Genomic DNA, 26,770 nt, shown 5'->3' with positions numbered 1-26,770 from the left:
CCACCTCCCCATCCTGGCCTTTCCAGGGAAGGATGAAGAGGAAGACAGTATAGATTTGCAACAGGGGTTTGCGGGAGGTCACAGCTCAGAGGCAGATGAGGGGAAAAGTTGGGAAGTCAAGGGAGAGCCAGAACAACAACACCCAGTGGACACGTTGTCATTAGAAAGCATTCCAGACCCTCCATCTCCCAGAACCCGGCGAGCCTTCAAAGTAGGAGAGCAAAGAGCTCAAAGACAGAGGGCACCCGTAGAGGAGACGATGAGAATGACGAATGAGGAAGTGGGAGAGACGGGGGGTGTGGAGATTCACTTGGGACAATGCCATAATCCAAGAGGCTGAGTTCTATAGCCTCTCTCTGTAAACACTGAAATAAAAAAGGACCATAAGAAAACTTTCCTTGTCTTTATACTTTCCTGGACAACCAGCTGGGAGCCGCTGACAGCATCCTGATAGTATATTATGATGGTGCGCTTTGTTTTCTGTGTGTTGCAACCTGATCTGGGTTCGAAAGTAGACCAGGACCCATTGAAATTAATGGGCATGACTAACTTTAGTGGGCAAAGCTTAGAGGGGTATTTCCCAGTAATAATAAAAATGTCAACAACTCATCCTACTCTTCCTCCCTTTTCTCCCTCTCAGGTATTTGTAAACTTCGCCAAGGACCAAAGCGATGACGACCACACAAAGGACTTGTCGTTGCACAAAAACCAGACTGTTGTAGACGTCTCACTTCTGACTTCCTTTTTGAAAGATGAAAAGGTGAAAGAAAGCTATGTATGAGCAGCCCTGTTGCAAAGGGTGCAGCAGCCGTTCTGAGCAGAAAGGTGAAGGCAGACATCCTTTCTGTGCCATAGTGGGGAGATCGTCCCACGAGCAAAGACAAGAGGATACAGAGAGGAAGGAAATAAAACTGAACGTGTGTTTTTTTACTAGTAACCATTTGATGCAATGCAACTCAATGCAAAGAAATCAATATTCCATTACAGAGGCAGTGCCTCTTGGAGATGTTGCCTTGTTGTACTGTTCTCTAGTGAAAGACTTGAATCTAGTTGTTCTTTCGTTATAATAACTCTGTGAAATTCTGGTATGGTGCCACTTTCTGCTATGTGGTCTTCTGCCATACTCCTGCTTGTTTCTTCTTAGTATGTTTCCCGGTCAGGGGTGGCGCAACAACTGCTCAGAGGATTCTTGGCCAGTAATTATTTATTTGCCATTTTAAGGCATGCATTGCCCTTCCAGAGGGCGGGTGGAATTGCTGTGGCGCAACATCCATTGCTGGCAATGAGTGTACCGGCGAAACCAGTGCCAATTCTTCACCACATAATGCATTGTTGTGGCCTTATTTAAGTATTAGCGGTTGGGCCCCGTTAACTACACAAGTTTAGGGGAACGAGGAGGAAGATCACCGTTGGCCTTACCAGCGGGCCATGAAGCACACCATCTCAAAACACGCATAAAAACAACAACAAATCACTTAGTTTCTTATTAGGGTGCGGCACAATTAACAATCAACCATGGAAACATTTGAGAGGATTTTTGTCCCAATGGTATGGTGACCAATTGCTTGTTCTTCCACTCTGCTTTCGTGAAGCCGTTTTCAGCTTTTGTTAAGAATCAAGTTTGAGATGTCTGTTTTCATTGCAACAGTATTATTTAAATGTGACCTGGCACCTTCTGGGGATACATGGAGATGCTGTCACGCCTCCCTTGTCCCAAAGTATCAAATCACTTTCAGTCTTGGGTCTATATTACGCCAAGTGTCTAGAACCTAGATTCATTTGTACAAACAGTCACATTTCTTTTTCTAGTCTAGCAATCCTTTCCCCAGTTTCGGTAATCATACAATGTACTGTGATAGGTTTTCCCACGTTAGAAGTCAAGCCATGTTTCTCTGACGCATGGTGGACATTGCTGCCACTTGTTCCTTTCGAAGTCCTGTCATCTATCCCATCCCAGTTTAGGCGTGGCAATCCCAGGCAAAAAGTTCACCAAACTGAATCAACTGAAAAATGTGATGAAGGGATCTTGTAAAGGTGATTTGCAAAACAGTTGCTCCTTTTGGATGCAATCATAATGTTTTGTTTTAGAAAAAAAGGTCAATCGAGTAGGTACTTTTATGCAAGGCTAGGCTTAGTGGGGAGTGGGGAAATAGCTGTGGGCGATTCTTTGTAACACTGGACTGTCTTTCTTTTAAACAAAAACTGGAGTTTACCAAACATAGTCATGCCTGCAACATGACCATGTCCATATTCCAATATGACAGTGTAAGGCAGAAAAGGCTAGTTAAAGCAAAGGTCTTTGAAAGCAAACGGGACAGGCGTCTGGATCCTACATGTTTATTTAGAAACCATGTCCTGAGTGCCCATACAACTAGCTTTTGCTAGAGTATGCCCAAACGCCTTTTGACATCCTTTTCCATCCCAGCCACTAGTCACAAAATGCCTACAGCTCACGCAACTCAATGCTGGGTGCTTCTCTTTTCCCTGCAGAGGATAGTATGAATAGTTAGTACTCAGCCGCTGTTTGGCAATGCTAACGCACAAGAGTGCTTAACTGATTGTACACAATGGTCAGCCTCTCTGGGCATAATATAAACTTAAAGTGCCCTTTTAATGTATTATTTAGAATAACGCTTGCAATTTTGCCCAAGAAAGACACAGTCCAAACAAGAGGTTAAGCTCTTCTACATGTCTACTCAGAAGTCTTGTTTCATTTGAGTTCATTGACAATTGTTCCCATGCAAATGGTATAGGGTTGCAACAAGAATTTGAAATGAGAGGCATGTAGAGAGGACTGCACTGTAAATCTCAACTGCTTGCAAGGACACATGCTTAACTCTTTTCATGAGAAACGAGTTCTTAGCAGTGCTTCCTGGCAGGAGTGGAGATCCAGACTAGAATTGACCTCATACTGAACACTTAGCACTGTGTATAATATGGTACAGTTGCCTCAAAATCAGTCATGTTACGCAAGCTTTTTGTGTGGTTCTCCTCCATGCTAAACATATTGTGATACAAAACCACTGATCATGGATCAAGAACACCTACCACTTCAGTATGTGTGTGGCGAAGTTGTTGCATCCCTCTGCAGTATTCGTACCGCTGTAGAGGCTCTTTCCTATCGACACTTTTTCCCCTTATAGAAGTAATATGGTAAACGTCTATTACCATGCCTTTCCTCCCAACCCAGTTTCAAACTCCCCTCCCTTTAATACGATTGGTCCTTCATTCCAAGCACTTTATGCTAGCTGTAATGGGATCTATTTTTGCACTGGAATACCCCATTAACTTTGCAAAAAATCTAAGAGCATTTTTCCTCACACACAAATTAAGTTAATCTTTTCAATGGACATTTTCATGAAAAACGAATATATATTTGTATTGCTAATAACTATTTGTGAAGTATTAATAGGCATTTGTTAATTGCCTTGTATCGAACATAAAAAATAAAGTGTTGCTGGTCTACAATTGTGCATTTACTATTAAGACTACTGCACGAATCTGTTGCCAACTTAGAAATCATTTCCAAGTTTACTGGTAAAAAGTGATGTTCAAAAAATCTGCCACCCCATTGCCATTTGAAGTGGCAACAGTCCAAAAATTCATTTCTGCATCATTAAGTAGCTCAGCACCTAAAGACGATAGATCTCAGTAGCTGCATTCTTCCTTGTGAAGTCTGTAAATGAACTCTTCCTGCATCTGCAAAAACAAACAAACCCCACCCTTGGGTTTCTAAAATAACTTCACCACTCTGACCTAACTGAAGATAGCCACTTCAGTAAGGATGCTATGTCTAAAATCTGAAGCGCCAGAAGCAATTAAAACAGAAACAAGACCACAGTAGTATGTATAAACGTCCAAAAAAAAAAAGAGTCATTTTTAATGTTCACATTTCCACATTTACATCCCAGGTATGTGAGATGATTGTTCCAGGTGTGCAAGCATATGCAAGAGAGATGAATGAACAGAGGCGCTTCCAGAAATAACAAGTTAATTCACAGTTTCAGCATTTCAGCAAGCCAGCGAGAGCTCCATGCTCATGAAATGAACAAGGTGAACTTTTCCATGTATTGTAAAGGTAATAAAAGCCAGCCTGGACCCTAAACAGAAACTGACAGATGAGTTCCCATGTTGCATTTAAAAACGTGTGTGTGTGTTTAGGGGGGGAACGTCATCTTCATAGTTTCTTATTCACTCAACCACTATGTAAACTGCACTGCAAGGGTTCCTCTGACCCAGATTTAGTCCCAACTGCAGCCAGGCAGTTAATGAGAAATCCAAAAATTACATTGCTTAGGCCAGCATTGGAAATTTGTATCATCATAGGCAAACAGATCTCACCACTGGACTGATGCAGCTTTTGAGCTTTAGAACAGCCGAGGTGGAAACTGTAGGGCTTGTGGAACTGAAAAAAAGAAAGAAATCACTACTCGTGATGTTTGCTATTCTTCCCATTTTGCTCTGTGTGCATAGTTTGAAAGCCTGCAAATAGGGTTAAGCAGCATGTAGACTGTGGGGAAAAGACTGTGTGGCTCTTAAATCACTTTTTAGTTCTCATAGGGCACAATAGCATGTACTCTTCCCCACTGCAGGTGGAGAAGAGGGTCCACCCATACAAAAGGAGCTCCACTCTGGAATCCCTCCTTTGATCAGCAATGGAAATCTCTGCAAGGTTAAAGTGAAGTCATGATGGGATGGGCAAGGGGAAGCTGTGGTTGCAAAGCTGCTTTGTTCCCCAGACATGACCCCCAGAATAGGAAGAAAGCTCTGCTAGCTGTAGAGTTGGCATAACTTGTCTTCCCACTGAAACAAGTTTGGGAGTGTGGAGAAAAAAGGCAGGGGGGAAATATATAGCAGCCTCACCTTCTGCTTTGACCAGCACAAGGCTGACAGGGTTTACAAAGCGGCGTTTCCTCTGCCTTAGACTCTCTTCCCCGGACTTCCCTGACCATTTATTCCCAACACTAGAGCGCTTTCACATCACATCGCTAGCAGCACAGCCCTCGTGCAAAGAATTTATGAGAGCCAATTTTTATAAGTAGTTTAGTAAGCTCTGAATTCTCGTTTAGTGGGTGGGTCGTGCCCTCTGCCATCATGCATTGCAATTCCAACAGGGGGAGAGGTGTGTTGCTGCAAGCAGAAAGAAAAGATGGGAGATCGGGTTTGCACCAAGCCTTGTAAACAGGCAGCAGTAAGGCTGCATTAGGACATCACTTAAAAGTCTGTGTTTTTTTTGTTTTTAAGAAAACCGCCATTAGTAGGTATAGAAAACTATTTCAGGGGTGAAAATGGTGTAGGTACCAGGAGACAGTTCTGCTGCGATTCCAGGAACTGAACACTTTCCCGAACTGAAAATAAATTAAACAGATAGTTAAAAAGAGAAGGAGGGAGGGAGGACTTAAGCAATGCTGGGGTTTTGATTTAAAGGATTGTAAAAGAAATAAAGAAAGAGAAACCTTTCATTTACCTGCTGCTACTACTCTGGGATCCTCATGGGCAGAGTGTCTTCCAGCAGCGCGACTGTCTGAGTTTTCATTCCACCAAAGCACATGAACTAGGAAGAAAAAGCTATAGCTAAATTATATTGTGAATTAAATACCTGCCTATCTCCTTCTGTTTTGCTGAGAAATCCTGTGCTCCGGATAAGGAAAGCATTCACAAAAGTGTTTTGCTGAAAGGGATTCTTTTAGAAAGCAGTGCTTATGCAGTAGTTAGTGTGGTGCAGTGGTTAGAGTGTTGGGCTAGGACCTGGGAGACCAGGGTTCAAATGCCCACTTGGCCACTGGGTGACCTTGGGCCAGCCATGGATTTATTATCATAGAATTGTAGAGCTGGAAAGGACCACAGGGGTCATCTAGCCCAACCCCCAGCAATGCACGGATTTTTTGCCCAACATGGGATTCGAACCCACAACCCTGAGATTAAAAGTCTCACTGCCTCTCAGCCTAACCTACCTCACAGGGTTGTTGTGTAGGGGATTAATTGAGGAGGAGGAGGAGAACCACATATACCACCTTGAGCTGCTTGGAGAAGAAATGCAATAAACAAAGAAACATTAGTAAATGTTCTGGACTTCACTATTAGTTACAGAGACGTGCTTCCAAAGAATGGAATGAAGAGCTAAAATCTGTCGCCGTTCAAATAAGGGAGATAATTTTGCAGCCCCTGTCCAGGTTTCTAGTCCCTATGAGATTCAAGGACGGGGAAGAGCTACATCAGTTCCAACTCAAAAGGAAAACTGTTTGATTATTATACTTTGCCAGAAGACCAGCAGGTGACAAAGCCCAAGTTTGTACTAAAAATGGACAAGTATTGTACCTCTGTTAAGTAGTCCGTATTCTGTGTGGAAGACACCAATCAGTTTAGTGTATCCTGTCTTTATGTGAATACTAATTGCTGCTTTAAAGGATTGGCCCCACACGGCTGGTCCCCCCGGCTTCATCTGGAACGTAACCAGCTCATAGACTCCTAGACAGGAAAGAAAGCAAAGCATCATGAACAAATGGATTAATTCGTATTAGGTCTCCAAAAGAACCTAACCAGGGTTATGCAACTGAACAAAACCAGAAAGCACAGATTCCATAATACCTCAGTCTTCAACTCTTAAAAATAATAATAATTCTAGTCCTTTGTGGCTGAGCAGGTACAATTTCGTGATGGGCGGGAATTCTGACAAGATCTTCAAAAGGAAAAAAAAAACGCTTAGCAGGATTTCAGCATTAACGGGTTGGGGATTCAATGCCCTGCATAACATCTCACTGTGCCCCTTAACTTACAAAATAGAATGAAACGTGCAAAATAAAAATATACAGGCTAAAGCTGCAATCCTATAGCTTCTGCGGGGGTGTTCCAAGGGGGTCTGTTGGATCTGTCTTTCCAAGAGCGGAGAGAAAGAGATGCTCCTCGAGGCCGAAGGAAGGTTTGCGGCCATCTTCTCTGTGTTGCTGGGCAAAGAGATGTGGCAAGGGTGTGTCAGGAGAGACACTGAATTTATAGCTCGCCCCTTCCTTCAACATACTCCCAGAACAGAAGACATGCCATCTCTGGAGCAGTGAAACAGTGTGAGCCCAGCGGGACATGAGAAAAGGCAATTTCCCCCCTTCCCCACTGGACTGCTCTGTAATTGGCTGAATCTGTACCAGCAGCACAATGAATCCTATCTTTGTGTTGGGGGTTCACATTTCTGAGGCGCACAAATATACTTTAGCTCATCTACCATTAACAAGCTTCTAAGGAACCCCAGCCTTGCTTGTGCAGGTTCTTTGCTGTTTGTTTTTCTTCCTAATGTCTCAACAAATGAAACTGATTTGTAAAAATGTTACATGGGGGGGGGGGAATACGAGAGAGAGAGACATTGCAGACACTTTTGTAAATCAAGAAAATCTTTAATAATAAAAAAAGGAGGTGAGAAGGACAAGGAGTAAACAAAATGCAAAAAGTACAAAATTAGGCTTAAAGTTCATTTGAAGTTTGGGAGAAATATGGATTAAAAGCGACGCGGGTGGCGCTGTGGGTAAAACCTCAGTGCCTAGGACTTGCCGATCGCATGGTTGGCGGTTCGAATCCCCACGGCGGGGTGAGCTCCCGTCTTTCGGTCCCAGCTCCTGCCCACCTAGCAGTTCGAAAGCACCCCCAAGTGCAAGTAGATAAATAGGTACCGCTTTATAGCGGGAAGGTAAACGGTGTTTCCGTGTGCTGCGCTGGTGCCGGCTCGCCAGAGCAGCTTCGTCACGCTGGCCACGTGACCCGGAAGTGTCTCCGGACAGCGCTGGCCCCCAGCCTCTTAAGTGAGATGGGCGCACAACCCTAGAGTCAGACACGACTGGCCCGTACGGGCAGGGGTACCTTTACTTTACCATCCTAGAATCTAAGGAACCGCAGCCTTTTAAAAGCCTATTTCTAGCCCATATGGCTGCAGAGTCAAAACACAGATTGAAAACCCATTGCGTGACAGAGTTGACTTCAGGAGGGAGGGGGGAAAGAGTCTACATAATCAAAGATGCCAACATATCTACAAGTCTCCACTCAATGAAACCATTTAATAGTAGTGAGTCAACAGCTTTAAGCTGGGCTCCACACACACGAAAGAAAGCTTACCATCTTTGGGAGGGCTGCCAAGTTCACACCAGGGCACCAGGTACGCAATTTCGTTGTCTTGTTTGTCTAACAAGGGCAGCATTCGAGACATGTATTTTTCTTGCCATTCTTGGTCCTTGGCCAATGCTGTCCGGACAGCAGATCTCTGAGCAAAGCTCTCTACAAGCCAAAGAGAGGGATGTCAAAGAGAGGGATGCGCGAGGCTGGGCTCGAAGGGCGCACGGTTGCCGTGTCCCCACACCGCCCTCCCTGTGCGGCCTTACAGAGTTTGGATCTGGGGAGGGTGGTGCGAGGAGGGCACAACAGCCATGTGCCCCTCGATCCCAGCCTCGCCAGCATTGCTCGTGACTTTGAAATAGTTAAGTTGGTCCAAAATAAAATGCACTCAATTGGAATGAACTGGGGGGTCAGCAACTGGCGGCACTTTGACAAAACCTACCCTCCCTGCGTGACGCTCCTTGGCCCACTTCCCAGTTGCCAACTTCGGCATGGCTGTTAAACAACACTGATGATATAGGAGCTCCTACAGAGCAGCTTCTTCCCATGTTGCACAAGTAACCTGAGTAGATTCACACCCCACAGGAGATCCAGAGCAACAGTCTTAGCTGCTCGGTTACAACCCCAAGGCACTATGTAGAGAAGCTTTGCATACCATATTTCCAAATATGGAAAGCTTTATTCAGTCCCCCAAATTCTGAGGTCCAGTATCCAACCATCTGGGAATGAGCTGTACGAAGGTGAATGTTTTTGCTGGTCAGTTCCAGGAAGTCTTTCATCTTGTCTGGCTTAACAGTATAGGTACGAAATTCGTAGAATGTGCCATCATCTTGCCTGGGCCCTGTGGAAAAAGGCGATGAGACCTGAAAAGAAAATAATTTAGGGGGGAAATACATAAGAACGCAGTCCGCAAGTTACTTAGTTTGCACATGCAATGTGAACTTACAAGGTCAGAGAGAAAGAGAACGGTTGTCATTACTGATGGCAATAGCAGACAAGACCACAAACTCATTCCGGTTGAGCTTCACTCAGCTAAAATTTTAATTAGCTGTCAATGAATAAAATTTACAATCGTACCTTGGTTTTTGAACAGCTTAGTTCTCGAACGTTTCGGCTCCTGAGCACCGCAAACCCGGAACTGACTGTTCCGGTTTACGAACTATTTTTGGAAACCGAACGTCAGACAGGGCTTCCGCAGCTTCCAACAGGGCTTCCGTGGCTTCCGATTGGCTGCAGGAGCTTCTTGCAGCCAATCAGAAGCCGCGCTTTGATTTCTAAATGGTTTGGAAGTCAAGTGGACTTCTGGAACAGATTCCATTAAACTTCCAAGGTACGACTGTACTGGAAGTCAATCAAACAACATTTGATCTTCCCACGACTGAAAAAAGCAGCACTACGAGAAAAGCTGCAGTCCTAACCCCCACTTTACTTCTGAGTAGACATGGTTAGGACTGCAGCCTATTAGACTCTCATTTTGGAATTATTCCAAGTCAGAGTGTGAATGCAAAGCAATGGCTTCAGTTGAATCTACTTTACCGTGAAGTGTACAGAGGGACAACAACTGTGTATAAATTAAGAGTCTAGAGTTCCAAGCTGCCCACTCCAGCTGAGCCAAAGCCCAGGGGCAGAGCACATACTTCACATGCCAGTGAAGGTGTCAGGTTTTCTCCCCAGCATCTTCAGGTAGAGCTGGAAGAGAAACCTGTCTGAAGCCCTGGAGTGTCACTGCCAGTCAGTCAATACTGAGCTAGATGAACCGATGGTCTGATTTGCTGTAAGGCAACTTCCAACGTTCTTGCGAATTTTGGGAATCTTTAAGAATCCACAAATGCACTTGCCAGCTTACCACGGGGCTAGTACAGCTTCTACTCTGGCAGGAGCATGGGATCAAAGAAAACCCCCCACCCATCTTTTGTGCCTGAAGATGCAGGAGGACCCTCCCTGATGCCAGGCTATCTTCAGAGGGCAAGAGCCTCAGGGACACTGGGATAGTGGTGGGTATATCCTATTTATTTATTACAATCATACCTCGGGTTACAGATGCTTCAGGTTGCACCCCCCGACTTCCCTCAGTTCCAGTCTTTGGTTTCTCTAAGAATGCTGTTTTCTGCATGTTACACAGTTATATAGATCCTCAAACTATTTAGCTGATTATTATCATAAAAAGTTTGTGAATGTTTATTCAAAACCTGCCAAGGAGTCCAGTTCGCTTTGTTGCGTCTTCAGATACTTTGTGAAAGGTTCCCATTCATCCTTAAAGTCACAGTTATCCTTGTCCCGTAGTTTATATGTCAGTTTTGCCAGTTCTGCATAGTCCATCAGTTTTTCTTGCCATGATTCTTTAGTTGGGGGCGTTTTTTCGGGTTACAGACGCGCCAAAACCCAGAAGTACCAGAACGGGTTACTTCTGGGTTTCGGCGGTCGTGCATGCACAGAAGCGCTGAATCACAACCCGTGTGTGCGCAGACACGGCACTGCGGGTTGTGAATGCTGCGGGTTGCGAACATGCCTCCCCCATGGATCACGTTCGCAACCCGAGCGTCCACTGTATTACATTTATACCCCATCTTTCCTCCAAAGTACACCAAGAAGGCAGGAAAAATCCCAAGTGCGCTTGTATGCGGGCTTTGACTTCAGCTGACACTTGAACAGCCTAATAATAGATTGAATTACTGTATTTCTCGCTCTGTAGGACGCACCGGACCATAGGACGCACCGGACCATAGAAGGGGGAGAACAGGGGGGGAAATTCTCCCCCTCTCTGCTCAGTGCCCCTTCAGCAAAGTGGCAGGAGAAATGGAACCCCTTCTATTTCTCCTCCCGCTTCGCTGAAGGGGCGCTGCGCAGCTCTCCCTCTCTGCTGAAGCCAGGAGAGTCTTGCTCTCCCGGCTTCAGCAAAAGGAACCCGAAGCCTTTGGAGCGCAGCGTGAGTTCCCGCTGCGCTCCAAAGGCTTCAGGCGGCTCTCCCTGAAGCCTGGAGAGTGAGAGGGGTCGGTGCACACCGACCCCTCTCACTCTCCAGGCTTCAGCGAAAGCAACGCGCAGCCTCCGGAGCGTGGAGGGAGCGCTCCCTCTGCACTTCAGAAGCTTCGCGTTGCTATCGCTGAAGCCAATGAGCCTGCATTCGCTCCATAGGCCGCACACACATTTCCCCTTAATTTTGGAGGGGGGAAAGTGTGTCCTATAGAGCAAAAAATACGGTAAATCACTTTTGAGTTCTACAGGTCTTACTTCCCAGAGTGCATTCAAGAGAGACGGCAGCCCAGGCTGCATTTCAAGAACTGTACTTTGGTCCTTTCTAATCTTACAGAAGTCAGTGGTACACAAAACACCAGAGAGGACACTACACAGACGTGATCAAACTGGGCTTGTTTCCCAGTGAAATAAAGCACACAAGGTCAGTTTCCCCTCTTCTCAGTTCAAGCTGCCCACCCAACACTAGCAGTCATTTATTGCAAAGTGCTCACTACTACCAGCAAGAACCAAAAAGGAAGGTGGGAAATTAATTGCTGCTTCTGCGCTGTTTTTAGACTACCCCAAGTGCCAGCAATACCTCCAGGGAAATAAACGAACATGTTATATTTCAGCTGTACTCTTTTGTAAGGTTTCCAGGGAACAATTTGCTTTGTTGCTCAGCTTTCCCCACCCACCCAAGAGAAGCTGCTGGAAACTGCATCTCTCTAGAGGGCTCTATAGACTTCCCTTGGTTCACAGCGCTACAAATCAGTTAGTTGTACTTTAAATGTAGAAAGAGTTGGAGAATTCACTGGAATACAGCAGCTGGACCTCCCAACTGCCCTGGATTTATTCTCTCCAGGATATTATCAGACTCACATTGCAAGATTCAAAATTTCGCTTTGCAAACATGTGCCAGGGTCCTGCCGTGGCTGAAGCAGAGTTTTGTTTTCTGCAGTTTTTACAAGCTACAAGTTTTGTGAAGAAACCACATTTTTTTCACACAAGTTCCAGAGAGTTCCTGCAGTGCAATAGTCATGGTGCTGAACTTGTTAAAGGATGTAAGCCAGGGAGACCTGAATTTATTTATTTTTCCTCCTCATTCAAATTAGACCTTCGTTAAATTATGACTTGCACCAAGGTTCTGCGTCTTCTTAGTTTCTCTTCCTTTAATTGCAACTCAGTTTTCCTTATCAAACTTAAGCCATAAATTCTCCCCCAAGCTGCCTTTTGCACCCAGCTCTTGTTAAAAGGTAAAGGGACCCCTGACCATTAGGTCCAGTCGTGGCCCACTCTGGGGTTGTGGCGCTCATCTCACTTTATTGGCCGAGAGAGCTGGCGTACAGCTTCCGGGTCATGTGGCCAGCAAGACTAAGCCGCTTCTGGTGAACCAGAGCAGCACACGGAAACGCCGTTTACCTTCCCGCCGGAGCGGTACCTATTTATCTACTTGCACTTTGACATACTCTTGTTGGTTTGTAGTAAAAAAGAAAAAAGAAAAAGAAAATCCAACAAGCCTGAAGCCTGTCCTAGAATAGGCAGACCATCACTTTCCAGAAGCATAGTATACTTCTTTTGAATGCACATCACCATATATGCAGATGTGCAACACAGTGGTGGATTGCCATTGCTGCTGCTCCCTTGATACCTATTCAAAACCCCAGATCATGAGACGCAGTGCAAGAAAGGCTGGCAGCTACCCCGACCTCTGAAATTGGCACAAGAGGAAGTGCCTCAGCCAAGTTCTTGCCAGGCCCTGAGGTCTTCAAAGCCCAGTCCCAGGCTTGGGATCGGATCACATCCCTCCGCCTTCCTTGGGCTTCTGGACTCTCCTTCCTCGGAGGCTTTTAAGCCGAGGTTGAATGTCCATCTGCCATGGATGGTTTAGTCGAGATTCCTGCATTGCAGGGGCTTGGACGAGATACCTCGGGATCCTTTCCAACTCGACAATGCTAGGATTCTTCTATGGGTTGACATTTGCTCCTTCTCTTCCTGCTTCCACTCGTTTCCCCTCCTGCTTAAGTTTTGCTAGCATTTCTAGCAGGCAGGAAACCAAGAGGAGCAGCGTCTCCCCACCCTTACCCTGGAGAAGGCGGCGCCAGCTAGGTTTCTGCCTGCAGGGCACGCTCATCTAAACACCAGGGCGCCCTAGGGTGCCTCTCCTCGCCTGGTATCCTGCGCCCCTTCCCCCCCCCCTTCGGGCTCCTTTTCACCCCCTTTCGGGCTCTCCTTTTACCTCAGCGGTGGCCCTTCGCGCCGCTGCGGCGACTCTCCCGAAGAGCGCGCGGGATGCCAGCATGGTCTCCCCGCGGGAGATGGACGAGGCAGCGGCAACTACAATGCAGCCCAGCCGCCCTTAAATGCACCGAGAGGCGCTTCCTGGTCGCACGGCGGCCGCTGCCCTCTCCCGGCCCGCCCGCAGAAAGCATTGGACGGCGCGCACCTCGTGGCCGCTGCCCAGAAGACGCGCGACTACGGCGGCGACCTTTGCGCGCGCGCGCTTCCCTCGCCATGTCTTTCTTTCCTCAAGCCCGCGGGTTGGGGGGCGCGTGCTGGGCGGCTGGCGGGGGGGGGGGCGCCCGTCCATTGCAATTTAAAAGACGATGGTGGTGAGCGAGGGAGGAGGGTGGCCAGGGCGATGTGGGCGGCGTATTGCGCAGGGGGAAAGTCCTTTTACGCACAGGGGTTTTCGTTTTTGGCGAGGTGTCCTGCGAACAAGGAGGAGGGAATTAGGCAGGACCCCACGCGGAACTGGCAGGAAGAGGCTTCCCTGAGAGGTGCCTGCCTGCTGCCTGGGACCCAAACTTGCTGAAGCTAGGAGGGGAGCAACTGGAGAGAGCCTCTTGGTGCGCAATGTTCTGCACCCTTCTCCAATGAAGGTGCAAATATGTGTGAGTAAACCATTTTTCTAAGACGCTGCAGGCTGCTTGATTTTCCAAGGGAAACCCAGCCCTGGGCGAGTGCCTGGAACCTCCCTGGGATCTTCCGCTTGGCAGAGATGGAATGTGGCACGTAACACATGCTGGCATCCATTGTTGGGAGGGTGCCTTTGTGGGTGAAGTCAAGCCATCGAAAGGTTACGGCGCCTGCCGTGGCTGTAGAGACCGATACGGGAGAGACGTGTTTTGTTGCAGCTGGGGCAGATGAAGGAGCCAGCTTGTTATTAGGCATGTGTAACAGTATATAAATGAACCTACCTGGACTCTAAGATCATCTTCCAAGGCCCTTTTTCGTGTGCCTCCCTCAAGAGGTCTGGAGGGTGACAAAACGAGAAAGGGCCTTCTCTGCAGTGGCTCCCTGTCTGTGGAATGCTCTCCCCAGGGAAGTTCGCCTGGCACCTTCATTATACAGCTTTAGGCACCAGGGAAAAACATTCCTTTTTTACCAGACCTTTGGTTGATCTGATTGACATCTATGCCCATTTAAAATGTGGTTGTTTTGATTTTGATTTTGCCCTGTGAACTGCACTGAGACCTCCGGGTATAGAGTGGTATATAAATTCAATTAACAAGAACGAAAACAAAATGGGTGATGGATCCTGACGTGCACATAACAAAAAGCAGCAGCCTTCCACACACAGCAAGTCATCCTGCGCTGTATGTATTATTCTGAGAGGCAGTTTTTGGTGGTGCTTCCTTAAGCAACAAGCTCTCTCGGGACCCATCAGTCCCAGACATCCCTCTGCATAGCCAGGATGGGCAGCTGGTGAGAAGAATGAAGCTCCTTAATTGCCAAGGGCATGGATCCCAGGGGTAGCAGGAATTAGTGCTGCTGGTAGGATTTAAAGGTCCAAAATATATGTAAATATCTAATGTCGTTGTGCATACACACACACTGAAGGTATACAAATCAGGCAGTCTGAAATGCTTGTGACCACATTGGTGTATTACAGGCACCCCCAAACTTGGCCCTCCAGACGTTTTGGGACTACAACTCCCATCATCCCTGAACACTGGTCCTGTTAGCTAGGGGTGATGGGAGTTGTAGTCCCAAAACATCTGGAGGGCAGAGTTTGGGGGTGCCTGGTGTATTAGAATAAAAGCATCAAAGCGCTGGCAGGTTAATATCTTTATTAGAACTAACCAAAAAGAAAGCAACAAAATAATCTGCGAGCTTTGTAGAATTCCTGTTCTGTCTGATTATGTTAAATTAAAAAGGGAAATGGGGAAGTGTTGGGGGACATGGTACAAAAGCCCCACCAAGTTGTACATGGTGCGATTTTAGAAACAGAAAAACTAATTTCAAAATCAAAACAGAGTTCCTTTTGTGACTCATGGAAATATACCTATGGGGTGGGACAGAGGTATGCATCAGGAAAGGGGCCCAGACAACTAAACAGTATTGCACCCCTTGAGATTTAGTCTTGGGTTCTCTTTCTGCTTTTGCTTATAATTGCCATATAGGTGCACCATATCTGATAGTGTCATGTGTCAGAATGACATGTTGAAACGGCTTGTAGAGGACACTTTCCCAGAGGTGTGGATGTATGACTTGGGATAGTTGAAAGCTAACCTCTAATTAGGGACGCTTGCCGATCAGAAGGTTGGCGGTTCGAATCCCCGCGACAGAGTGAGCTCCCGTTGCTTGGTCCCTGCTTCTGCCAACCTAGCAGTTCAAAAGCACGTCAAAGTGCAAGTAGATAAATAGGTACCGCTCTGGCGGGAAGGTAAACGGCGTTTCCGTGTGCTGCTCTGGTTCGCCAAAAGCGGCTTAGCCATGCTGGCCACATGACCCGGAAGCTGTACGCTGGCTCCCTCGGCCAATAAAGCGAGATGAGCGCTGCAACCCCAGAGTCGGTCATGACTGGACCTAATGGTCAGGGGTCCCTTTACCTTTTTAACCTCTAATTGTGCTATAAAACTTTGGAGTTTTAAAAAAGTTTATTGGGCTTAAAAGCTTAAACCTTGGGGAAATAGTTGTCCTCTAAAATGCAGGAAAAAACCAGTTACTAAAATATTACACACACAATTCAGTTGGGGGGTGTTTCAGAAGGACTTTATCCATTTTTTTATTTTACATTGACAACCCTGATCGTCATTTCTTCCCATAACGAATCCCACAAAGTAATCAGACGTAGCCTGAACAATCTATTATAGCTAAAACATTATTGGGAAATGCATCTCTAATTTTAACACTGTTCATGCTTCATTGTAATCTGGATAGTGGATGTTAATCTGTAAAAGCAGTACTAGGAATTATATGTTAATGTATGGTAGATTCCCCATTAAGGCTAAGATTAATCCAGTGGGATTCTGGGATGTTTGGGGGTGTAATATTTTATTTTACTTTACTTTTCACGATTTTAAAACGGTATGTGTCTAAAACAAAAAGCATCAGCTCAGATTTGTCCTGCATATTTTCACTTTTATCTATGATAAAAACCTAAGAGCTGATTGTGTGTTAAACGTAACCTAAGATGTTCACAGAATTTGAGAGCCAGTGTGATTAGATATTCAGGCCAGGAACTGAGCGACCAGGGGTTCAAATTCCCATTGGGCCATGAAGCCTACCGGGTGACCTCGGACTAGTCACTATCACTCAGTCTAGCCTACCTTACAAGGCTGTTGTGAGGATATAATGGAGAGAAGAAGCATATAAGCCCGCTTAAACCCCTTGGAGGAGAAATGGGATATAAATGTCATAATAAGTAAATACATAAATATACCGTATTTTTTGCACCATAACACTCACTTTTTTCCTCCTAGAAAGTAAGGGGAAATGTCTGTGCGTGTTATGGAGGGAATGCCTACGGGTGGCATGCCTACGGATTTTCCTCCTCTAAAAACTACGTGCGTGTTATGGTCGGGTGTGTGTTATAGAGCGAAAAATATGGTAGTTTGAATCTACATATTTTTTAAGCAAGCTAGTGTGTATTCTTTGCTAGCGAGCGGCAGGAAAATCAAGTTTCGCACAAGCAATTCAACATTTTGCAAGGCTACACTCAATTTGCATCAAGGCACAAACATTGCAATTGGAGGATAAAAGTGCCGAAATAAAGAAAGGATGCGTTCATTTGTTGCCTTTCATCTGTTAGAGAACTATTTCAAAGGCGAAAATGGTGCAGGAATCAGGAGCATGTTTTGCTGGGATTCCAAGTACTGAACGTTCTCCCGTACTGAAAGTAAATGCAATGTAGGACAAAACCGGGTTAAACTTTCTGAGCAGCGTTAAAGAAATGTTGGCACATATTGCAAGACACACCATCACCTCTTACCTGCTGCTACCACCCTGGCATCTTCATGGGCAAAATGCCTCCCAGCCGCACGGCTATCAGGATTCTCATACCACCAAAGCACATGAACTGTGAAAACAGGAGCAAAAGCAAGGTCAGCTCTGGAAGAAGTTTGTCCATGGTTAAGTATAACTGATTCAATTCAAACAGAAATGAAAAATGTATGTGTACTAATGAAGGTTTAAGATGGAATATGGCTAAACATGTATTGCTGAAGGGTTGCTAATATTGGGGTTTTTCCAGTGTTGTTTTCTAAAGGACTCTGGGCTCTTGCTGAGTGAATCTAATTGTTGTTTTCTGCTAGTTAACATGTTGTAACCTTAGATCACATGATGAAGGTATTGAGTTGCAAATCTCCATTTTGAAGGGAGCTGCCTTTGAGTCTTGGTCTCCCAAACTCTATGGAGTGAAGATGCAAATGAAGCTCTCAGCCTATGTGTCAGGTGTGAGTGCAGGAGCCAGGCCCTGTGACCAATATGACTCTGCAGGACTGGGGCCTTCCTAAGTTTGTTCTGAAGAGGCAAGGCACTGCCACACAGGTGAAGCCAATTGGTAACTCACAGCACCTGGTGGCAAGAGCTGGGAAGGGATATAAGGTCAGCATTTTCCTTTCAGCTCTTTGCCACAGCAACACATTCCCTGCCTTGCTCCGTTTGACTCCTTGCTTCTTGATCATTGGACCCCTGGCTTTGTGACTCCTTGCTTCTTGATCCTCGGACCCCTGACTTTGTGACTCCTTGCTTCTTGATCCTCGGACCCCTGACTTTGTGACTCCTTGCATCCTGATCCTCGGACCCTTGACTTTGTGACTCCTTGCTTCCTGACACTCGGACCCTTGGCTTCTTGACTCCCGGCTCTCAGACCCTCGGCTTCCTGACTCCTGGCTTCTGGACCCCCGTTCCTGCCCCACCCCGCCATCTTGCCCCCGGTCCCGACGTCCCCAGCTGGGACTTTGATCGCCCGTGAACCAGACCGTGACACTAAGGTCAATGAAGGCTGGAAAGCTGGTAGTGGAGAGAGAGAGAGAGAGAGAGAGAGAGACCTTTACTTATAGGTCTGTTTGGGTTATGTCATATTTTCTAAGATGCAGAGCCTGTGCTGGACAGCACAAGACATTGTATGAATATTTTTGGATATATCATTTGATGTTTCTGTTTTATTTTGAAGAGTTCTGCTAGTAAAATTTGAACAATATTTTCATGGGTCCGGACAATGCTTCATTTCCAAAAGGGGTCAGTTTTCATGCACCCAGTTACTTCAAACTGCACAATAGTAATATCTGCAACACCCAGATCTAGAGAGGAAGATCCTGGGTGCACAAGTCCCAATGGGCATCTGATTGGCTACTGTGAGAACAGTTTGCTGGACGAGACTTTGACCTGACCCAATTGGACTCTTCCTATGTCTTTATGTAAACTCACTCTGTGCATGTTCAGAACTACCTTTCATCATTACCTCCTATGCACGGCCAAATATGGGAGGGTGTGATGATAAATGGAAGTGATTAACAAAGAAGGGGAGAAGTCACAGGATTAAGACAACAGTTTCAAGATACTACTTTCTGCTTCACCACTGCACATAATCCATAGCACAAAGGAATGTCGGTGCATGTCAGATCCCTCCACAGAAATGAATGGAGACCAGCATGTCTAACCGAGCATGGCCAACAGCCTGGATAGCTCACTGGGATAGAATGTGGTGCTGATAATGTCAAGGTTGCCAGTTTGATCCCTGTATGGGACAGCTGCATATTCCTGCACTGCAGGGGGTTGGACTAGATCAGTGGTGTCCAAACTTTTTTCAAAGAGGGCCAGATCTGATGAAGTGAAGGGCTGTGAGGGCCAACCAAAGTTGTTGATCCTTTTTTAGGATTGAAGCTGTTGAGGTTTTTTTAGGATTTTACCCCAGGAAATAAACTGCCACAGGGGCCGGATTAGGCCCCCGAAACGGACTTTGGACATGCCTGGACTAGATGATACTCGGGGTCCCTTCCAATTCTATGATTCTATGTGTGAAACTACAGATCATAACAACCAAGGGAATAGGTTTTGTACCTGTATTAAGTAATCCGTATTCTGTATGGAAGACACCAATCAGTTTGGAATAGTCTTTGCTGATGTGCGCATCAATCGCTGCTTTAAATGACTTTCCCCACAAAGCGGGTCCACCTGGTTTCAACTGATAAGTAACCAACTCATAAACTCCTAGACAGGTGGGGTGGGGAGAGGGAGGAGACACAAATTATCAGCTAGATACAAAAATACAAAATAAAAAGCTGCTCACCCTATGCTGATCTCTTCACCAACAATTTATTTTCAGCCTACTTTTTAGTTCTTTGATGATGACCCAAAATCTTATTTCTGCATTTCATGAACATCTATGCTTCCCACTCTTTGAACAGCGTGCTTAGGTTTCTAATTTCTTTTTCATTTTTGAGCAGTTACAACCATGTACCCGTCACTGCCAATTCTCCCCTGCAAATCCGCATAATATCTAGTTCTTCTACCCTTATCTGTGGGTAAGTGTATTTTAGAGGAGGGGATTAAAAACATCTCCAGATTGGAAGTGGGCAGAACAATTTTATCTCAGGGGGAAGCTACGGATATGGAAAGACATTCTACCGATATGAACAACGAAATATACTGGGAGACATGGACTGTTTTTTGAATCGCTACGAAAGATGGATGTTTTGAATCAAAGCTGTAGCTTAGGTCCATTAATAGGGGGGAAAGATCAGGCTATGAAAAATTCCACTTCTGTTTCTCCTGCTTACATCCATGCATGTCTGATTTATTTTTGACCAAATGATTCTACTACAGTATGAAGCATGTTTCAAATTCAACTGCAAACAATGGCATGGACTTTGGCATGGACATAGCCAGGACTTTTGTTGCAGGGGGCAGGCCTTTTGTTGAGGGGGGGAACCTCAGTTAGCTATGTATTTTTATTGATTGGGGGGCAGCTGCCCCCCTGCCCCCCCGGCTATGCCCATGAGCTTTGGAGAGGCTTCTTCCAGAAATTAGGAATCTGCACAGCACCACATTTCCAGGGCACTTCTCATAGGAACTCCTCTTCCCCCTTGACCCAGTGACCAGAAAGGGCCAGAGCAGCCTGTGGTAACTTTAACCAGAGCTCTCTGGTGGCACAGTAATGTTACTTATGCCCTCCCCTCGAAATGCTCCCTGAAATTTGTTCCAATACTAAAGACCAGTACCGTTTACTGTTAGTGCAGTAAGACAGCTCACCTGGCTTTGGAGAACTCCCGAGCTCACACCAGGGGACCATGTAAGCAATTTCCATATGCTGCTTGTCTAGGAATTGAAGAAGGACTGACAATCTTTCCTGCCATTCTTTATCAGCGACCACAGCTTTCCTTACAGCTCTCCTGTGGGCAAAGTTGTCTATATAAGAAAGCAAAGAAGTGTTAGAACTCCTTTGGCCAGGTTCAATGGGCAGGCTAATATTAATAATAATAATAGTAATAATAATAATACAGTGGTACATCGGGTTAAGCCACAGAGCCTATGACTTGCTGATCAGAAGGTCGGCGGTTCGAATCCCCGCGACGGGGTGAGATCCCGTCGCTCCGTCCCTTCTCCTGCCAACCTAGCAGTTCAAAAGCACGTCAAAGTGCAAGTAGATATATAGGTACCGCTCCGGTGGGAAGGTAAACTGCTCTGGTTCCCCAGAAGCGGCTTAGTCATGCTGGCCACATGACCCGGAAGCTGTATGCCAGCTCCCTCGGCCAGTAAAGCGAGATGAGCGCCGCAACCCCAGAGTCGGCCATGACTGGACCTAATGGTCAGGGATCCCTTTACCTTGGGTTAAGAATTTAATTCGTTCTGGAGGTCCATTCTTAACCTGAAACTGTTCTTAACCTGAGGTACCACTTCAGCTAATGGGGCCTCCTGCTGCTGTCGCGCGATTTCTGTTCTCATCCTGAAGCAAAGTTCTTAACCTGATGTACTATTTCTGTGTTAGCGGAGTCTGTAACCTGAAGCGTCTGTAACCCGAGGTACCACTGTAATAATAATCTGGTTTGATGGAATTTTGTTCTTGCACAAGGACCTTTAAGTAGGTGCATAGAGGTAAATACTTATGTGCATACCCAAGAAACCCATCAGGTTTTCAGAATTTATGGTGGGTAGGGAAATATCAGTGGAAAGGATGGCACAACACACAGCTCAAATATATCCCGTTGAGCACTGGCTGCCAGCGTGGGTGGGAAACATTGAGGATGATTTTGGAGCACAAGACCGAAAGTGCTCGTGTGTGAATGAAGCTACACAAACACGCACACAGAAAATATTTGGTTCACCTTTGCATGAATGCTCTAACGTGGGCACAGCCTAGGTGTGCAATATCAAGTTCTGTGATTGACAAGCCATTGGAAGTCTCTGTGCCGACTAGGACTGATACAAATACTAGGAGTCTGGCCTATTGCTTGGTCAAACACAGCACTGCTTCTGATCTCTTGCTTCAGCCACCTGGACTCCAGAATCCCAGGTCTAAATTTGGATACAGACACCTACAATAATTGCAGCGACGTGGGTGGCGCTGTGGGTTAAACCACAGAGCCTAGGACTTGCCAATCAGAAGGTCGGCGGTTCGAATCCCCGCGATGGGGTGAGCTCCCATTGCTCGGTCCCTGCTCCTGCCAACCTAGCAGTTCAAAAGCACGTCAAAGTGCAAGTAGATAAACAGGTACTGCTCCAGCGGGAAGGTAAACGGCGTTTCTGTGCGCTGCTCTGGTTCACCAGAAGCGGCTTAGTCATGCTGGCCACATGACCTGGAAGCTGTACGCCGGCTCCCTCGGCCAATAAAGCGAGATGAGCGCCGCAACCCCAGAGTCGGTCACGACTGGACCTAATGGTCAGGGGTCCCTTTACCTTTACCTACAACAATTGCAGCGAATTAACCTGGCACTAAACCTTCCCGAAATATCTACAATCGCTTGAGAAATATCCTACTCGGGATCTGCATAGAGGTCCCACATGGTTAAAGCGCTACCGCGCGGTACCTACCATATTTCCAAATATGGAAAGCCTTATTCATTGACCCAAACTCCGCGGTCCAGAATCCAATCATCTCAGAGTGAGCCACGCGAATGTTGATGCTTTTATTGACCAACTCGAGGAATTCCTTTGCCTTTGCTGGTTTGATATCATAAGTACGGAGTTCATAGAAGGTGCCAACATCTTGCCTGGGTCCTGTGGCAAGAGACGAGCAAACCTGATACAGACTTGGCTTAAAAGAGAGACATAAAAGCAAGAATTCCAGTTAGAAAATGAAATGAGGGTTTTGTTTCTAAGTTTGCAGCCATGCTAATAATTATTTGGATCAGTAGTATGCTCTATTACAAGGTATAGTTTTAGTATGTGAAGCTGCAAATGCTTCTTTAATTTTTTAATCTACTTAGTGCAACAAACCTAAATTAATAACAATAACAACAACAACAACAACAATAATAATAATTAACAATTTATTATTTAAACCCTGCCCACCTGGCTGGGTTTCCCCAGCCACTCTGGGCAGCTTCCAACAGAATATTAAAAACACCATAAAACATTAAAAATTTCCCTAAACAAGTTTGATCTTGTTTGCTCACTAGCTTTTCATCTTCAACGGCTACACATATAAATTTAAATTCATAGCACATCCTGAAGACAAGTTTGGGGAAGAAAAAACAGCAGAAAGAGAAGAATCGCATAAAAACATTTTATCAACTTCCTTGAAATTTCCCACCTTTTCCCGACTTATTCCTAAATTCCAAAGGACAGTACTGGGTCTTACAATATATTTTTTTTTAATGCTCTGTAATATCAACAGAAGGAGAATTCTGTAACTTGGGCAGTGGTGAGGGAGAGGCAGTCATGGGAACATCTGTCTTTAATCCAGTTGCCTTCTGATGCACATATGGTCTCGGAAAAGGGCATCCTCAAAAAGATTCATTATCTTGGAGACTGTAATAGGATACAAAGAAGCGAGCGCACTGGGAAACCTGTAGATTAGAATCAGTAGCTTGAATCATTTCCACAAGAGAACAAGGGGCCAGTGTAGACGCTGAAGGACAGCAATACAGTGGTACCTCATGTTACAGACACTTCAGGTTACATACACTTCAGGTTACAGACTCCGCTAAGCCAGAAATAGTACCTCAGGTTAAGAACTTTGCTTCAGGATGAGAACAGAAATTGTGCTCCGACGGCGCGGCAGCAGTGGGAGGCCCCATTAGCTAAAGTGGTGCTTCAGGTTAAGAGCAGTTTCAGTTTAAGAACGGACCTCCGGAACGAATTAAGTACTTAACCCGAGGTACCACTGTACTGCCAAGGGGAAGAAATTGCCTCTTTGCAGTGCAGAGTTTGCAGGAAATATCTCAACCCAGCAATGCAATGTGCTGTGTGTGCGTTTTTTGGTGGGGCCTTTGCCAATGATCACCTCTGGCCTGCAACCTTCCGGTTGGCTAACCTTGACGGCAGTTCTTGAGCTGAAGAAGGTGAATCACCTGTATCTTAAAGGCACAGGGGCCAGTTAGAAAGCTGGAAATCCAAACCGAATGAGGCAACTAATCTATGAGAGTCCGCAATGGTGGAGATTTATACTGAAGGAATATTATCCTTTCCAGCGTGCCTCTGCTTTCCTCCTCTCCGGGCAGGCTCCTGCACCGTTAAAGATTCACGTAGCAGGCAGAAATCCAACAGGTAACACCTACCCATTTTGGAAGCGCCACACACCTGTTGGGTGCCTGCCTGTTATAGGCAGGGGGACCCTACAAGCGTGTCCGCCTCCCCACGTGGGAAGTGGGAACCTTGCTTTCCCCAAATCCCGGGTGTCTGAAACAGGAGCTCGCTGCGTGAAAATGAGCAGGTGACGGTTTTCCCCTACCCTTCCCGGAAAATGTGATACGGTTAAAAATGGTATGGTCTCCATACCCATGGGCGCGTTTAAATGCGCAGCTGCACAGAAAAGAAAAGCAGTTTAAAAGTTGGCAGCCTCGTTCCCGATGGACTTGGCAAGTCAGGAGAAGAAATCTGAAGCCTGGCGCCTCTTTCCCGGCTTTACCTGGGCTTTGCACCCCGATAACGCAGCTCTGCGGAGGGAGCCGAGGACGCGCGAGCCCATCGTGCAGCGCCCGCCGACAGCTTTGCTGCGAAGGAAGCAAAAGGCTCCTTGCACGGCTTCGCCCCGACCCTTTGCCTATGGAGGCTGCAGGGAGACAAAAAGACTCGTGGCGCTTTCCAAGAATAGCAGCTGCAGGAAGATCACCAAACCGGGAAGGTAGACTGCAATCGTCCATAAATGTTTGGGGGTTCTAGTTTGGTAGGTAGAACGCTTTGCAAGCCAGAAGCAATGAGCTCAGCTGTTCTATCCAAGCAGATGACAAGTGCGTGCCGGTTTTATTTATTTTTTAATTAAATGCCTTATGGTCATTCTGGAAAGATTGGGTGAGGGTGATAATAAATGAATAAACCTGTTTGTCGGCTCACAAGGCTCTTCCCCCGCCTTGCGAAGAGGCAGAAAGATTGATCTCATCTGGACTATGTTGACATTTTCGTTTCAAATGAGCAGGATCCAGTGGATTCAAATGGCGTGCGTGCACCACATATTGCGATTGATTTTGTGTATGGGGTGTGTGTCTTACCTGGGTCCCCCAATATTTTATTCAAGAGTTGGCACCCCACTTCCGTGGTGCCAAAAAGGTAGTTTGTACACCTTTGGTCCCCCACGCCCCTGCACTCAACAGTGGCTCCTAGATGCTGTCAGCGTGGACCGTGGCCACATCCCAGGAAATGGCTAAACCAGGTGAGGGTAGCAGATGGGTGTCAAAACCTTGGTGAGTTAGGGACATCTCCTGCATGTGAAGACAGGCTCCATCAGATTGAGTGGACCAGAGCCATAGTGGGTCCAAAGGTCAACAAGGTGGGTCTTCACGTGCTGTAGAGGGAAGTGAGGGGCAGGTGGGGCTGGTCCACCTGGGAAGGTAGCCCATGTAGGAGAAGGAAAACTCTGATCCTGAACCTCTGCTGCCTTGCTACCTTTGAAGGGCTACCTTTGAAGGTGACCCGGAAACTACAACTAATCCAGAATGCGGCAGCTAGACTGGTGACTGGGAGCGGCCGCCGAGACCATATAACACTGGTCTTGAAAGACCTACATTGGCTCCCAGTACATTTCCGAGCACAATTCAAAGTGTTGGTGCTGACCTTTAAAGCCCTAAACGGCCTCGGTCCTGTATACCTGAAGGAGCGTCTCCACCCCCATCATTCTACCCGGACACTGAGGTCCAGCGCCAAGGGCCTTCTGGCGGTTCCCTCACTGCAAGAAGCCAAGCCCTCCCTGTGGAACGCCCTCCCATCAGATGTCAAAGAGAACAACAACTACCAGACTTTTAGAAGACATCTGAAGGCAGCCCTGTTTAGGGAAGCTTTTAATGTTTGATGTAGTACAGTATTTTAATATATTTTTTTGGAAGCCGCCCAGAGTGGCTGGGGTATAAATAATAAAGTATTATTATTATTATTATTATTATTATTATTATTATTACTTGCAGGACACCTTCGGGAGAAGAAAAGGCTATGGAGGCAATGCAGGAATCTCACCTAGATCTTAGTTGCAAGCAGGGATATTTTTCTAGAAAAAGAGGGGCTGGAGCTCACCACGAACTTCTCCCTTGTTCTCTTCAAATGACAATGGCGCCCACCTGAGAGGTGCCGGAATGGGGTTCTGGTGAGCTCCGGCTGAAAAAAAGAAGCAGCACTGGGTGCAAGTATAGCTCAGTTGGTAGAGCATGAGACTCAGGGTTGTGTGTTTGAGCCCCACATTGGGCAAGAGATTCCTGCATTGCAAGGGGGTTGGACTAGATGACCCCAAGGGATCTCTTCCAACTCTACAATTATGATTTTATACATGACCATCCAGCCTCTGTTTACAAGTCTCCAAGGACAGTCCACCACCTCTCATCTGCTCCGCTGTCAAACAGCTTCTTACCAAGAGGTTTTTAGGAACGGGGCAGGCATGTACTTGTTCCTTTTATTTCCTTCCCTCCCTCGCCCATGCTCAGCTTTCTAACTGCAGGCTGACAGTGTATGTGAACGTAATTTGTTTTAACTATTCTGTAAAGGTGGCCATGAAGCTTAATATTTTTAGAACAGGAAACATAAGCATATTGCTGCAAAATAGCCAATGGGGTGTGCCCATCCAGCCTGCCTCCGAAGGACATTACAGAAACAGAATCACGCCTTTTCTTCCCGTGTCAGCAAGCATGGATGTGCTGCATTGGGATGGAAAATCAGCTACAGATTTTGTTCTCTGGGACCATCCAAAATGGCTGCAGGAGTGGGAATATTTGCCACGCATCGGTTTGGGCCAAACATTACAGACTGTATACATAAGTACAGTGGTACCTCGGGTTACAGACGCTTCAGGTTACAGACTCCGCTAACCCAGAAATAGCACCTCGGGTTAAGAACTTTGCTTCAGGATGAGAAC

The 26,770-nt window shown here is 46.2% G+C and overlaps 4 protein-coding genes and 1 long non-coding RNA gene across 6 annotated transcripts in view; 2 read left to right on the top strand and 3 right to left on the bottom strand.

Moving 5' to 3' along the window:
- Positions 1 to 1,049, top strand: part of ABCA1 (ATP binding cassette subfamily A member 1) — a 104,771-nt gene extending 103,722 nt beyond the window's left edge. For both annotated transcript variants that reach the window (XM_053371478.1, XM_053371479.1), the window contains exon 50: positions 641 to 1,049. In XM_053371478.1, coding sequence (XP_053227453.1) covers positions 641 to 781 — 141 coding nt within the window. In that variant the 3' untranslated portion in view covers positions 782 to 1,049. The remainder of the gene's footprint in view (positions 1 to 640) is intronic.
- A 2,795-nt stretch (positions 1,050 to 3,844) lies between these two features.
- LOC128405159 (protein NipSnap homolog 3B-like) lies at positions 3,845 to 13,525 on the bottom strand. Its single transcript, XM_053371480.1, has 6 exons — positions 13,286 to 13,525; positions 8,750 to 8,957; positions 8,098 to 8,256; positions 6,319 to 6,468; positions 5,468 to 5,554; positions 3,845 to 5,348 (listed from the first exon to the last, which is right to left on the bottom strand). The coding sequence occupies exons 1-6, from the start codon at positions 13,346 to 13,348 to the stop codon at positions 5,272 to 5,274; spliced, it is 744 nt and encodes a 247-aa protein (XP_053227455.1). The 5' UTR covers positions 13,349 to 13,525; the 3' UTR covers positions 3,845 to 5,271.
- A 323-nt stretch (positions 13,526 to 13,848) lies between these two features.
- The window catches only part of PSD3 (pleckstrin and Sec7 domain containing 3), a 176,066-nt gene continuing 163,144 nt past the window's right edge, over positions 13,849 to 26,770 (top strand). The window contains exon 1 of the mRNA XM_053371465.1: positions 13,849 to 13,940. Coding sequence (XP_053227440.1) covers positions 13,923 to 13,940 — 18 coding nt within the window. The 5' untranslated portion in view covers positions 13,849 to 13,922. The remainder of the gene's footprint in view (positions 13,941 to 26,770) is intronic.
- LOC128405157 (uncharacterized) lies at positions 15,103 to 16,707 on the bottom strand. Its single transcript, XR_008328239.1, has 2 exons — positions 15,891 to 16,707; positions 15,103 to 15,561 (listed from the first exon to the last, which is right to left on the bottom strand). It is a non-coding gene; the product is annotated as an uncharacterized LOC128405157 (long non-coding RNA).
- Positions 16,883 to 24,484, bottom strand: LOC128405156 (protein NipSnap homolog 3B-like). The gene is made up of 6 exons (XM_053371476.1): positions 24,344 to 24,484; positions 22,306 to 22,528; positions 20,527 to 20,682; positions 19,336 to 19,485; positions 17,264 to 17,350; positions 16,883 to 17,164 (listed from the first exon to the last, which is right to left on the bottom strand). The coding sequence occupies exons 1-6, from the start codon at positions 24,401 to 24,403 to the stop codon at positions 17,088 to 17,090; spliced, it is 753 nt and encodes a 250-aa protein (XP_053227451.1). The 5' UTR covers positions 24,404 to 24,484; the 3' UTR covers positions 16,883 to 17,087.

The sequence above is a fragment of the Podarcis raffonei genome, chromosome 17 (genome assembly GCF_027172205.1).
Source record: "Podarcis raffonei isolate rPodRaf1 chromosome 17, rPodRaf1.pri, whole genome shotgun sequence".
NCBI lineage: Eukaryota > Metazoa > Chordata > Lepidosauria > Squamata > Lacertidae > Podarcis > Podarcis raffonei.
Note: the sequence above shows the minus strand (reverse complement) of the source record. Positions and strands in the feature narration are given on the sequence as shown.